Source organism: Salvelinus fontinalis, chromosome 33 (assembly GCF_029448725.1).
Source record: "Salvelinus fontinalis isolate EN_2023a chromosome 33, ASM2944872v1, whole genome shotgun sequence".
Taxonomy (NCBI): Eukaryota; Metazoa; Chordata; class Actinopteri; order Salmoniformes; family Salmonidae; genus Salvelinus; species Salvelinus fontinalis.
The window spans coordinates 14,302,933-14,315,680 of record NC_074697.1 but is presented as its reverse complement, the minus strand read 5'-3'; the positions used below and the strand labels follow the sequence as shown (position 1 = coordinate 14,315,680).

The 12,748-nt window shown below is 46.7% G+C and overlaps 1 protein-coding gene across 2 annotated transcripts in view; it reads left to right on the top strand.

Annotated features, from left to right (window-relative positions):
• prdm10 (PR domain containing 10) overlaps positions 1 to 12,748 on the top strand; it is a gene marked incomplete at its 3' end in the record, with an annotated part of 88,478 nt that overhangs the window by 19,422 nt on the left and 56,308 nt on the right. For both annotated transcript variants that reach the window (XM_055895139.1, XM_055895140.1), the window contains 1 exon segment: positions 9,088 to 9,265. In XM_055895139.1, the coding sequence (XP_055751114.1) occupies positions 9,088 to 9,265 (178 nt within the window).

Sequence of the window (12,748 nt, the reverse complement as noted above, 5' to 3'; positions counted from 1 at the left end):
GACCCATAGACCAGTAGACCCATAGGCGTTTGGTATTCAGACCCATAGAGACAGTAGACCAGTAGGTGGTATACCATATAAAGGGCGTTTGGTATTCAGACCCATAGAGACAGTAGACCCGTAGACCAGTAGACCAGTAGACCCATAGGCGTTTGGTATTCAGACCCATAGAGACAGTAGACCAGTAGGTGGTATACCATATAAAGGGCGTTTGGTATTCAGACCCATAGAGACAGTAGACCCGTAGACCAGTAGACCAGTAGACCCATAGGCGTTTGGTATTCAGACCCATAGAGACAGTAGACCCGTAGACCAGTAGACCAGTAGACCCATAGGCGTTTGCTATTCAGACCCATAGAGACAGTAGACCAGTAGACCAGTAGACCCATAGGCGTTTGGTATTCAGACCCATAGAGACAGTAGACCAGTAGGTGGTATACCATATAAAGGGCGTTTGGTATTCAGACCCATAGAGACAGTAGACCCGTAGACCAGTAGACCAGTAGACCAGTAGACCCATAGGCGTTTGGTATTCAGACCCATAGAGACAGTAGACCCGTAGACCAGTAGACCAGTAGACCCATAGGCGTTTGGTATTCAGACCCATAGAGACAGTAGACCCATAGAGACAGTAGACCAGTAGACCCATAGGCGTTTGGTGTTCAGACCCATAGAGACAGTAGACCAGTAGACCAGTAGACCAGTAGGTGGTATACCATATAAAGGCGTTTGGTATTCAGACCCATAGAGACAGTAGACCAGTAGGCGTTTGGTAGTATACCATATAAAGGCGTTTGGTGTTCAGACCCATAGAGACAGTAGACCAGTAGGCGTTTGGTAGTATACCATATAAAGGCGTTTGGTATTCAGACCCATAGAGACAGTAGAGACAGTAGACCAGTAGGCGTTTGGTAGTATACCATATAAAGGGCGTTTGGTATTCAGACCCATAGAGACAGTAGACCAGTAGGCGTTTGGTAGTATACCATATAAAGGGCGTTTGGTATTCAGACCCATAGAGACAGTAGACCAGTAGGCGTTTGGTAGTATACCATATAAAGGCGTTTGGTATTCAGACCCATAGAGACAGTAGACCAGTAGGCGTTTGGTAGTATACCATATAAAGGCGTTTGGTATTCAGACCCATAGAGACAGTAGACCAGTAGGCGTTTGGTAGTATACCATATAAAGGGCGTTTGGTATTCAGACCCATAGAGACAGTAGACCAGTAGGCGTTTGGTAGTATACCATATAAAGGGCGTTTGGTATTCAGACCCATAGAGACAGTAGACCAGTAGGCGTTTGGTAGTATACCATATAAAGGGCGTTTGGTATTCAGACCCATAGAGACAGTAGACCAGTAGGCGTTTGGTAGTATACCATATAAAGGGCGTTTGGTATTCAGACCCATAGAGACAGTAGACCCGTAGACCAGTAGACCAGTAGACCAGTAGACCAGTAGACCCATAGGCGTTTGGTATTCAGACCCATAGAGACAGTAGACCCATAGAGACAGTAGACCAGTAGACCCATAGGCGTTTGGTGTTCAGACCCATAGAGACAGTAGACCAGTAGACCAGTAGGTGGTATACCATATAAAGGCGTTTGGTATTCAGACCCATAGAGACAGTAGACCAGTAGGCGTTTGGTAGTATACCATATAAAGGCGTTTGGTATTCAGACCCATAGAGACAGTAGAGACAGTAGACCAGTAGGCGTTTGGTAGTATACCATATAAAGGCGTTTGGTGTTCAGACCCATAGAGACAGTAGACCAGTAGGCGTTTGGTAGTATACCATATAAAGGCGTTTGGTATTCAGACCCATAGAGACAGTAGAGACAGTAGACCAGTAGGCGTTTGGTAGTATACCATATAAAGGGCGTTTGGTATTCAGACCCATAGAGACAGTAGACCAGTAGGCGTTTGGTAGTATACCATATAAAGGCGTTTGGTATTCAGACCCATAGAGACAGTAGACCAGTAGGCGTTTGGTAGTATACCATATAAAGGTGTTTGGTATTCAGACCCATAGAGACAGTAGACCAGTAGGCGTTTGGTAGTATACCATATAAAGGGCGTTTGGTATTCAGACCCATAGAGACAGTAGACCAGTAGGCGTTTGGTAGTATACCATATAAAGGGCGTTTGGTATTCAGACCCATAGAGACAGTAGACCAGTAGGCGTTTGGTAGTATACCATATAAAGGGCGTTTGGTATTCAGACCCATAGAGACAGTAGACCCGTAGGCGTTTGGTGGTATACCATATAAAGACCAGTAGAGACAGTAGACCCATAGAGACAGTAGATACAGTAGACCCATAGGCGTTTGGTGGTATACCATATAAAGACCAGTAGAGACAGTAGACCCGTAGGCGTTTGGTGGTATACCATATAAAGACCAGTAGAGACAGTAGACCCATAGAGACAGTAGACCAGTAGACCCATAGGCGTTTGGTGGTATACCATATAAAGATACAGTAGACCCATAGGCGTTTGGTGGTATACCATATAAAGACCAGTAGAGACAGTAGACCCATAGAGACAGTAGAGACATTAGACCCATAGGCGTTTGGTGGTATACCATATAAAGACCAGTAGAGACAGTAGACCCATAGGCGTTTGGTGGTAAACCATATAAAGACCAGTAGAGACAGTAGACCCATAGGCGTTTGGTGGTATACCATATAAAGACCAGTAGAGACAGTAGACCCATAGGCGTTTGGTGGTATACCATATAAAGACCAGTAGATACAGTAGACCCATAGGCGTTTGGTGGTATACCGTATAAAGATACAGTAGACCCATAGGCGTTTGGTGGTATACCGTATAAAGATACAGTTGACCCATAGGCGTTTGGTGGTATACCGTATAAAGACCAGTAGAGACAGTAGACCCATAGAGACAGTAGATACAGTAGACCCATAGGCGTTTGGTGGTATACCATATAAAGACCAGTAGAGACAGTAGACCCATAGAGACAGTAGATACAGTAGACCCATAGAGACAGTAGATACAGTAGACCCGTAGGCGTTTGGTGGTATACCATATAAAGACCAGTAGAGACAGTAGACCCATAGAGACAGTAGATACAGTAGACCCATAGAGACAGTAGATACAGTAGACCCGTAGGCGTTTGGTGGTATACCATATAAAGACCAGTAGAGACAGTAGACCCATAGAGACAGTAGATACAGTAGACCCATAGAGACAGTAGATACAGTAGACCCGTAGGCGTTTGGTGGTATACCATATAAAGACCAGTAGAGACAGTAGACCCATAGAGACAGTAGATACAGTAGACCCATAGAGACAGTAGATACAGTAGACCCGTAGGCGTTTGGTGGTATACCATATAAAGACCAGTAGAGACAGTAGACCCATAGAGACAGTAGATACAGTAGACCCGTAGGCGTTTGGTGGTATACCATATAAAGACCAGTAGAGACAGTAGACCCATAGAGACAGTAGATACAGTAGACCCATAGGCGTTTGGTAGTATACCATATAAAGGGCGTTTGGTATTCAGACCCATAGAGACAGTAGACCAGTAGACCAGTAGACCAGTAGATGGTATACCATATAAAGGCATAGACTTTTTCCACCTTTTGAATGTTACCGCCTTATTCTAAAATTGATAAAAAAACATTTAAAAAAAACTAATTTAAATCAATCTACAATCAAAACCCCACAATGACAAAGCAAAAAAGGTTTTTAGAAAGTTTAGAAAATGTATTAAAAATAAAAAAACGGAAAAACATTATTTACATAAGTGTTCAGACCCTTTGGTATGAGACTCGAAAATTGAGCTCAGGTGCATCCTGTTTCCATCGATCGTCCTTGAGATGTTTCTACAACTTGATTGGAGTCCACCTGTGGTAAATTCAATGGATTGGACATGATTTGGAAAGGCACACACCTGTCTATATAAGGTCCCACAGTTGACAGTGCATCTCAGAGCAAAAACCAAGCCATGAGGTCGAAAGAATTGTCCGTAGAGCTCTGAGACAGGATTGTAGCGAGGCACGGATCTGAGGAAGGGTACCAAAACATTTCTTTAGCATTGAAGGTCCCCAAGAACACAGTGGCCTCCATCATTCTGAAAATGGAAGAAGTTTGGAACCACCAAGACTCTTCCTAGAACTGGCCGCCCGGCCAAACTGAGCAATCAGGGGAGAAGGGCCTTGGTCAGGGAGGTGACCAAGAACCTGATGGTCACTCTGACAGAGCTCCAGAGTTCCTCTGTGGAGATGGGAGAACCTCCCAGAAGGACAACCATCTCTGCAGCATTCCACCAATCAGGCCTTTATGGTAGAGTGGCCAGACGGAAGCAACTCCTCAGTAAAAGGCACATGACAGCCCACTTGGAGTTTGCCAAAAGGCACCTGAAGACTCTCAGACCATGAGAAACAAGATTCTCTGCCCTGATGAAACCAAGGTTGAACTCTTTGGCCTGAATGCCAAGCGTCACGTCTGGAGGAAACCTGGCACCATCCCTACGGTGAAGCATGGTGGAGGCAGCATCATGCAATGGGGATATTTTTCAGGGACTGGAAGACTAGTCAGGATTGAGGCAAAGATGAATGATGAAATAAAAATATAGATTGGAGTGGGTGGAAAAAGGTGTTTGTGCATTGATAAGTTCAACCAAAGACGACATTAACGATAAGTAATAAAATAAAGACAGCACTTCTAAAAGCTAAAAAAAATAACAGACATTTTGGCTATTCACTCTGCATTAGGAGTCGGACTGGGACATCAGAACAGATCATCTGATGTTCAGACGACAACAGAGCCGTCACCCCGTCAGTGTTTTTAGTAAACAGCTGAGGGACGGGGCTGGACAAATGTAACCCCTCTCAAATTCATAGACAAGAGTTATGGATGCAAGGATTAACCATCCATGACATACAAATGATAGTTTTCACCATGTTTAAAGACTTTACAGTGTCTGACACTTACATTGTTTACGAACACTTGAGTAAAACGGGTTATAATTTGGGTTCTGATGGGTAGCTTGCTTCATAAGATAACCCGCTGGCACTTTTTATTTGTTTATTTTTTTAAATTTTCTCCCCTTTTCTCCCCAATTTTCGTGGTATCCAATCGCTAGTAATTACTATCTTGTCTCATCGCTACAACTCCCGTACGGGCTCGGGAGAGACGAAGGTCGAAAGCCATGCGTCCTCCGAAGCACAACCCAACCAGCCGTACTGCTTCTTTAACACAGCGCGCCTCCAACCCGGAAGCCAGCCACACCAATGTGTCGGAGGAAACACCGTGCACCTGGCCCCCCTTGGTTGGCGCGCACTGCGCCCGGCCCGCCACAGGAGTCGCTGGAGCGCGATGAGACAAGGATAACCCTCCCTAACCCGGACGACGCTATGCCAATTGTGCGTCGCCCTACGGACCACCCGGTCGCGGCCGGCTGCGACAGAGCCTGGGCGCGAACCCAAAGACTCTGGTGGCGCAGCTAGCACTGCGATGCAGGGCCCTAGACCACTGCGCCACCCGGGAGGCCCCCCGCTGGCACTTTCAATGTAGATTCTCCATTGGGCATGGAGAGTGTAGCTCTCCAGCAACAGGGTTGGAGTTAAAATCTCCAGGAGGGTCTCTCTCCAGGAACAGGGTTGGAGTTAAAACCTACAGGAGGGTCTCTCTCCAGCAACAGGGTTGGAGTTAAAATCTCCAGGAGGGTCTCTCTCCAGGAACAGGGTTGGAGTTAAAACCTACAGGAGGGTCTCTCTCCAGCAACAGGGTTGGAGTTAAAATCTCCAGGAGGGTCTCTCTCCAGGAACAGGGTTGGAGTTAAAACCTACAGGAGGGTTTCTCTCCAGGAACAGGGTTGGAGTTAAAACCTACAGGAGGGTCTCTCTCCAGGAACAGGGTTGGAGTTAAAACCTCCAGGAGGGTCTCTCTCCAGGAACAGGGTTGGAGTTAAAACCTACAGGAGGGTTTCTCTCCAGGAACAGGGTTGGAGTTGAAACCTACAGGAGGGTCTCTCTCCAGGAACAGGGTTGGAGTTAAAACCTACAGGAGGGTTTCTCTCCAGGAACAGGGTTGGAGTTAAAACCTACAGGAGGGTCTCTCTCCAGGAACAGGGTTGGAGTTAAAACCTCCAGGAGGGTAGCTCTCCAGGAACAGGGCATCTCTCCAGGAACAGGGTTGGAGTTAAAACCTCCAGGAGGGTAGCTCTCCAGGAACAGGGTTGGAGTTAAAACCTACAGGAGGGTCTCTCCAGGAACAGGGTTGGAGGTAAAACCTACAGGAGGGTAGCTCTCCAGGAACAGGGCATCTCTCCAGGAACAGGGTTGGAGTTAAAACCAACAGGAGGGTTTCTCTCCAGGAACAGGGTTGGAGTTAAAACCTCCAGGAGGGTTTCTCTCCAGGAACAGGGTTGGAGTTAAAACCTCCAGGAAGGTATCTCTCCAGGAACAGGGTTGGAGTTAAAATCTCCAGGAGGGTATCAATCCAGGAACAGGGTTGGAGTTAAAACCTCCAGGAGGGTAGCTCTCCAGGAACAGGGCATCTCTCCAGGAACAGGGTTGGAGTTAAAACCTACAGGAGGGTAGCTCTCCAGGAACAGGGTTGGCGTTAAAACCTACAGGAGGGTCTCTCTCCAGGAACAGGGTTGGAGTTAAAACCTACAGGAGGGTAGCTCTCCAGGAACAGGGCATCTCTCCAGGAACAGGGTTGGAGTTAAAACCTACAGGAGGGTAGCTCTCCAGGAACAGGGTTGGCGTTAAAACCTACAGGAGGGTCTCTCTCCAGGAACAGGGTTGGAGTTAAAACCTACAGGAGGGTATCTCTCCAGGAACAGGGTCGGAGTTAAAACCTAAAGGAGGGTTTCTCTCCAAGAACAGGGTATCTCTCCAGGAACAGGGTTGGAGTTAAAATCTCCAGGAGGGTATCACTCCAGGAACAGGGTTGGAGTTTAAATCTCCAGGAGGGTTTCTCTCCAGGAACATGGTTGGAGTTAAAACCTACAGGAGGGTCTCTCTCCAGGAACAGGGTTGGAGTTAAAACCTACAGGAGGGTTTCTCTCCAGGAACAGGGTTGGAGTTAAAACCTCCAGGAGGGTAGCTCTCCAGGAACAGGGTATCTCTCCAGGAACAGGGTTGGAGTTAAAACCTACAGGAGGGTATCTCTCCAGGAACAGGGTTGGAGTTAAAACCTCCAGGAGGGTAGCTCTCCAGGCACAGGGCATCTCTCCAGGAACAGGGTTGGAGTTAAAACCTACAGGAGGGTTTCTCTCCAGGAACAGGGTTGGAGTTAAAATCTCCAGGAGGGTCTCTCTCCAGGAACAGGGTTGGAGTTAAAACCTACAGGAGGGTTTCTCTCCAGGAACAGGGTTGGAGTTAAAACCTACAGGAGGGTTTCTCTCCAGGAACAGGGTTGGAGTTAAAACCTCCAGGAGGGTAGCTCTCCAGGAACAGGGTTGGAGTTAAAACCTACAGGAGAGTCTCTCTCCAGGAACAGGGTTGGAGGTAAAACCTCCAGGAGGGTAGCTCTCCAGGAACAGGGCATCTCTCCAGGAACAGGGTTGGAGTTAAAACCTACAGGAGGGTAGCTCTCCAGGAACAGGGTTGGCGTTAAAACCTACAGGAGGGTCTCTCTCCAGGAACAGGGTTGGAGTTAAAACCTACAGGAGGGTATCTCTCCAGGAACAGGGTTGGAGTTAAAATCTCCAGGAGGGTTTCTCTCCAGGAACATGGTTGGAGTTAAAACCTACAGGAGGGTCTCTCTCCAGGAACAGGGTTGGAGTTAAAACCTACAGGAGGGTTTCTCTCCAGGAACAGGGTTGGAGTTAAAACCTCCAGGAGGGTAGCTCTCCAGGAACAGGGTATCTCTCCAGGAACAGGGTTGGAGTTAAAACCTACAGGAGGGTCTCTCTCCAGGAACAGGGTTGGAGTTAAAACCTCCAGGAGGGTAGCTCTCCAGGCACAGGGCATCTCTCCAGGAACAGGGTTGGAGTTAAAACCTACAGGAGGGTTTCTCTCCAGGAACAGGGTTGGAGTTAAAATCTCCAGGAGGGTCTCTCTCCAGGAACAGGGTTGGAGTTAAAACCTACAGGAGGGTTTCTCTCCAGGAACAGGGTTGGAGTTAAAACCTACAGGAGGGTTTCTCTCCAGGAACAGGGTTGGAGTTAAAACCTCCAGGAGGGTAGCTCTCCAGGAACAGGGTTGGAGTTAAAACCTACAGGAGAGTCTCTCTCCAGGAACAGGGTTGGAGGTAAAACCTACAGGAGGGTAGCTCTCCAGGAACAGGGCATCTCTCCAGGAACAGGGTTGGAGTTAAAACCAACAGGAGGGTTTCTCTCCAGGAACAGGGTTGGAGTTAAAACCTCCAGGAAGGTATCTCTCCAGGAACAGGGTTGGAGTTACAATCTCCGGGAGGGTATCTCTCCAGGAACAGGGTTGGAGTTAAAACCTCCAGGAGGGTAGCTCTCCAGGAACAGGGCACCTCTCCAGGAACAGGGTTGGAGTTAAAACCTACAGCAGGGTAGCTCTCCAGGAACAGGGTTGGCGTTAAAACCTACAGGAGGGTCTCTCTCCAGGAACAGGGTTGGAGTTAAAACCTACAGGAGGGTATCTCTCCAGGAACAGGGTTGGAGTTAAAACCTACAGGAGGGTTTCTCTCCAGGAACAGGGTTGGAGTTAAAACCTCCAGGAGGGTAGCTCTCCAGGAACAGGGTATCTCTCCAGGAACAGGGTTGGAGTTAAAACCTACAGGAGGGTATCTCTCCAGGAACAGGGTTGGAGTTAAAACCTCCAGGAGGGTAGCTCTCCAGGCACAGGGCATCTCTCCAGGAACAGGGTTGGAGTTAAAACCTACAGGAGGGTATCTCTCCAGGAACAGGGTTGGAGTTAAAATCTCCAGGAGGGTCTCTCTCCAGGAACAGGGTTGGAGTTAAAACCTACAGGAGGGTAGCTCTCCAGGAACAGGGTTGGAGTTAAAACCTACAGGAGGGTATCTCTCCAGGAACAGGGTTGGAGTTAAAACCTACAGGAGGGTATCTCTCCAGGAACAGGGTTGGAGAGGTCTGGTCCACACCTATAACCATACCTTTGTATTCTTTCTACCCCAGGGTCAGCTGTCTGTCTCCAGTTCTCTCCCCTCCATGGCTGGGATGGTTGACCCCTCCTCCAGCCCCCTGGGGGCCTCATCCACGGAGGACTCTGACGAAGAGGATGAGGACGAAGAGGACTCGGACCTAGATGACTGGGAGCCTAGCGCCCCACAGGCCTTCACACCACACAACCTCTGTGAGTGTCTGGGCGTCTAATAGGGACAGGAGTTTTACCTCCCAGGTGATAGAGCTTTCTGGGCGTCTACTAGGGACAGGAGTTTTACCTCCCCGGTGACGGGGCCTTCTGGGTGTCTACTAGGGACAGGAGTTTTACCTACCCTAAGACTGGGCACTTCTGGGCGTCTACTAGGGACAGGAGTTTTACCTCCCCGATGACTGGGCCTTCTGGGCGTCTACTAGGGACAGGAGTTTTACCTCCCAGGTGATAGCTTTCTGGGTGTCTACTAGGGACAGGAGTTTTACCTCCCAGGTGATAGCTTTCTGGGCGTCTACTAGGGACAGGAGTTTTACCTCCCTGGTGACGGGCCCTTCTGGGCATCTACTAGGGACAGGAGTTTTACCTCCCAGGTGATAGCTTCCTGGGCGTCTACTAGGGACAGGAGTTTTACCTCCCAGGTGATAGAGCTTTCTGGGCGTCTACTAGGGACAGGAGTTTTACCTGACTGTGACAGGACCTATACTGCTTTGTGTTAATACTGACAGTTTAAAATGAGAATGAACTCATTCTTTATCATTATTATATTATATATATATTATATTCTTTATCTCTTTTTTGCCTCTTTCACTGTCTTGGTATAACCATCTGTCTTGGTATAACCATCTGTCTTGGTATAACCATCTGTCTTGGTATAACCATCTGTCTTGGTATAACCATCTGTCTCGGTATAACCATCTGTCTTGGTATAACCATCTGTCTTGGTATAACCATCTGTCTTGGTATAACCATCTGTCCTGGTATAACCATCTGTCTTGGTATAACCATCTGTCCTGGTATAACCATCTGTCCTGGTATAACCATCTGTCTTGGTATAACCATCTGTCTTGGTATAACCATCTGTCTTGGTATAACCATCTGTCTTGGTATAACCATCTGTCTTGGTATAACCATCTGTCTTGGTATAACCATCTGTCTTGGTATAACCATCTGTCTCGGTATAACCATCTGTCTTGGTATAACCATCTGTCTTGGTATAACCATCTGTCTTGGTATAACCATCTGTCCTGGTATAACCATCTGTCTTGGTATAACCATCTGTCCTGGTATAACCATCTGTCCTGGTATAACCATCTGTCTTGGTATAACCATCTGTCTTGGTATAACCATCTGTCTTGGTATAACCATCTGTCTTGGTATAACCATCTGTCTTGGTATAACCATCTGTCTCGGTATAACCATCTGTCTTGGTATAACCATCTGTCTTGGTATAACCATCTGTCTTGGTATAACCATCTGTCCTGGTATAACCATCTGTCTTGGTATAACCATCTGTCCTGGTATAACCATCTGTCCTGGTATAACCATCTGTCTTGGTATAACCATCTGTCTTGGTATAACCATCTGTCTTGGTATAACCATCTGTCTTGGTATAACCATCTGTCTTGGTATAACCATCTGTCTCGGTATAACCATCTGTCCTGGTATAACCATCTGTCCTGGTATAACCATCTGTCCTGGTATAACCATCTGTCTTGGTATAACCATCTGTCCTGGTATAACCATCTGTCTTGGTATAACCATCTGTCTTGGTATAACCATCTGTCTCGGTATAACCATCTGTCTTGGTATAACCATCTGTCTTGGTATAACCATCTGTCTTGGTATAACCATCTGTCCTGGTATAACCATCTGTCTTGGTATAACCATCTGTCCTGGTATAACCATCTGTCCTGGTATAACCATCTGTCTTGGTATAACCATCTGTCTTGGTATAACCATCTGTCTTGGTATAACCATCTGTCTTGGTATAACCATCTGTCTTGGTATAACCATCTGTCTTGGTATAACCATCTGTCTTGGTATAACCATCTGTCTCGGTATAACCATCTGTCTTGGTATAACCATCTGTCTTGGTATAACCATCTGTCTTGGTATAACCATCTGTCCTGGTATAACCATCTGTCTTGGTATAACCATCTGTCCTGGTATAACCATCTGTCCTGGTATAACCATCTGTCTTGGTATAACCATCTGTCTTGGTATAACCATCTGTCTTGGTATAACCATCTGTCTTGGTATAACCATCTGTCTTGGTATAACCATCTGTCTCGGTATAACCATCTGTCCTGGTATAACCATCTGTCCTGGTATAACCATCTGTCCTGGTATAACCATCTGTCTTGGTATAACCATCTGTCCTGGTATAACCATCTGTCTCGGTATAACCATCTGTCCTGGTATAACCATCTGTCCTGGTATAACCATCTGTCTCGGTATAACCATCTGTCTCGGTATAACCATCTGTCCTGGTATAACCATCTGTCTTGGTATAACCATCTGTCCTGGTATAACCATCTGTCTTGGTATAACCATCTGTCTTGGTATAACCATCTGTCCTGGTATAACCATCTGTCTTGGTATAACCATCTGTCTTGGTATAACCATCTGTCCTGGTATAACCATCTGTCCTGGTATAACCATCTGTCCTGGTATAACCATCTGTCTCGGTATAACCATCTGTCTCGGTATAACCATCTGTCCTGGTATAACCATCTGTCTTGGTATAACCATCTGTCTCGGTATAACCATCTGTCTCGGTATAACCATCTGTCTCGGTATAACCATCTGTCCTGGTATAACCATCTGTCTTGGTATAACCATCTGTCTCGGTATAACCATCTGTCTCGGTATAACCATCTGTCTCGGTATAACCATCTGTCTCGGTATAACCATCTGTCTCGGTATAACCATCTGTCTCGGTATAACCATCTGTCTCGGTATAACCATCTGTCCTGGTATAACCATCTGCCCTGGTATAACCATCTGCCCTGGTATAACCATCTGCCCTGGTATAACCATCTGTCTTGGTATAACCATCTGTCCTGGTATAACCATCTGTCCTGGTATAACCATCTGTCCTGGTATAACCATCTGTCTCGGTATAACCATCTGTCTCGGTATAACCATCTGTCTCGGTATAACCATCTGTCTCGGTATAACCATCTGTCTCGGTATAACCATCTGTCTCGGTATAACCATCTGTCCTGGTATAACCATCTGTCTCGGTATAACCATCTGTCCTGGTATAACCATCTGTCTTGGTATAACCATCTGTCTCGGTATAACCATCTGTCTCGGTATAACCATCTGTCTCGGTATAACCATCTGTCCTGGTATAACCATCTGTCTTGGTATAACCATCTGTCTTGGTATAACCATCTGTCTTGGTATAACCATCTGTCCTGGTATAACCATCTGTCTCGGTATAACCATCTGTCTCGGTATAACCATCTGCCTCCTCTAACCATCTGTCCTGGTATAACCATCTGTCTTGGTATAACCATCTGTCTTGGTATAACCATCTGTCTCGGTATAACCATCTGTCTCGGTATAACCATCTGTCTCGGTATAACCATCTGTCTCGGTATAACCATCTGTCTTGGTATAACCATCTGTCTTGGTATAACCATCTGTCCTGGTATAACCATCTGTCCTGGTATA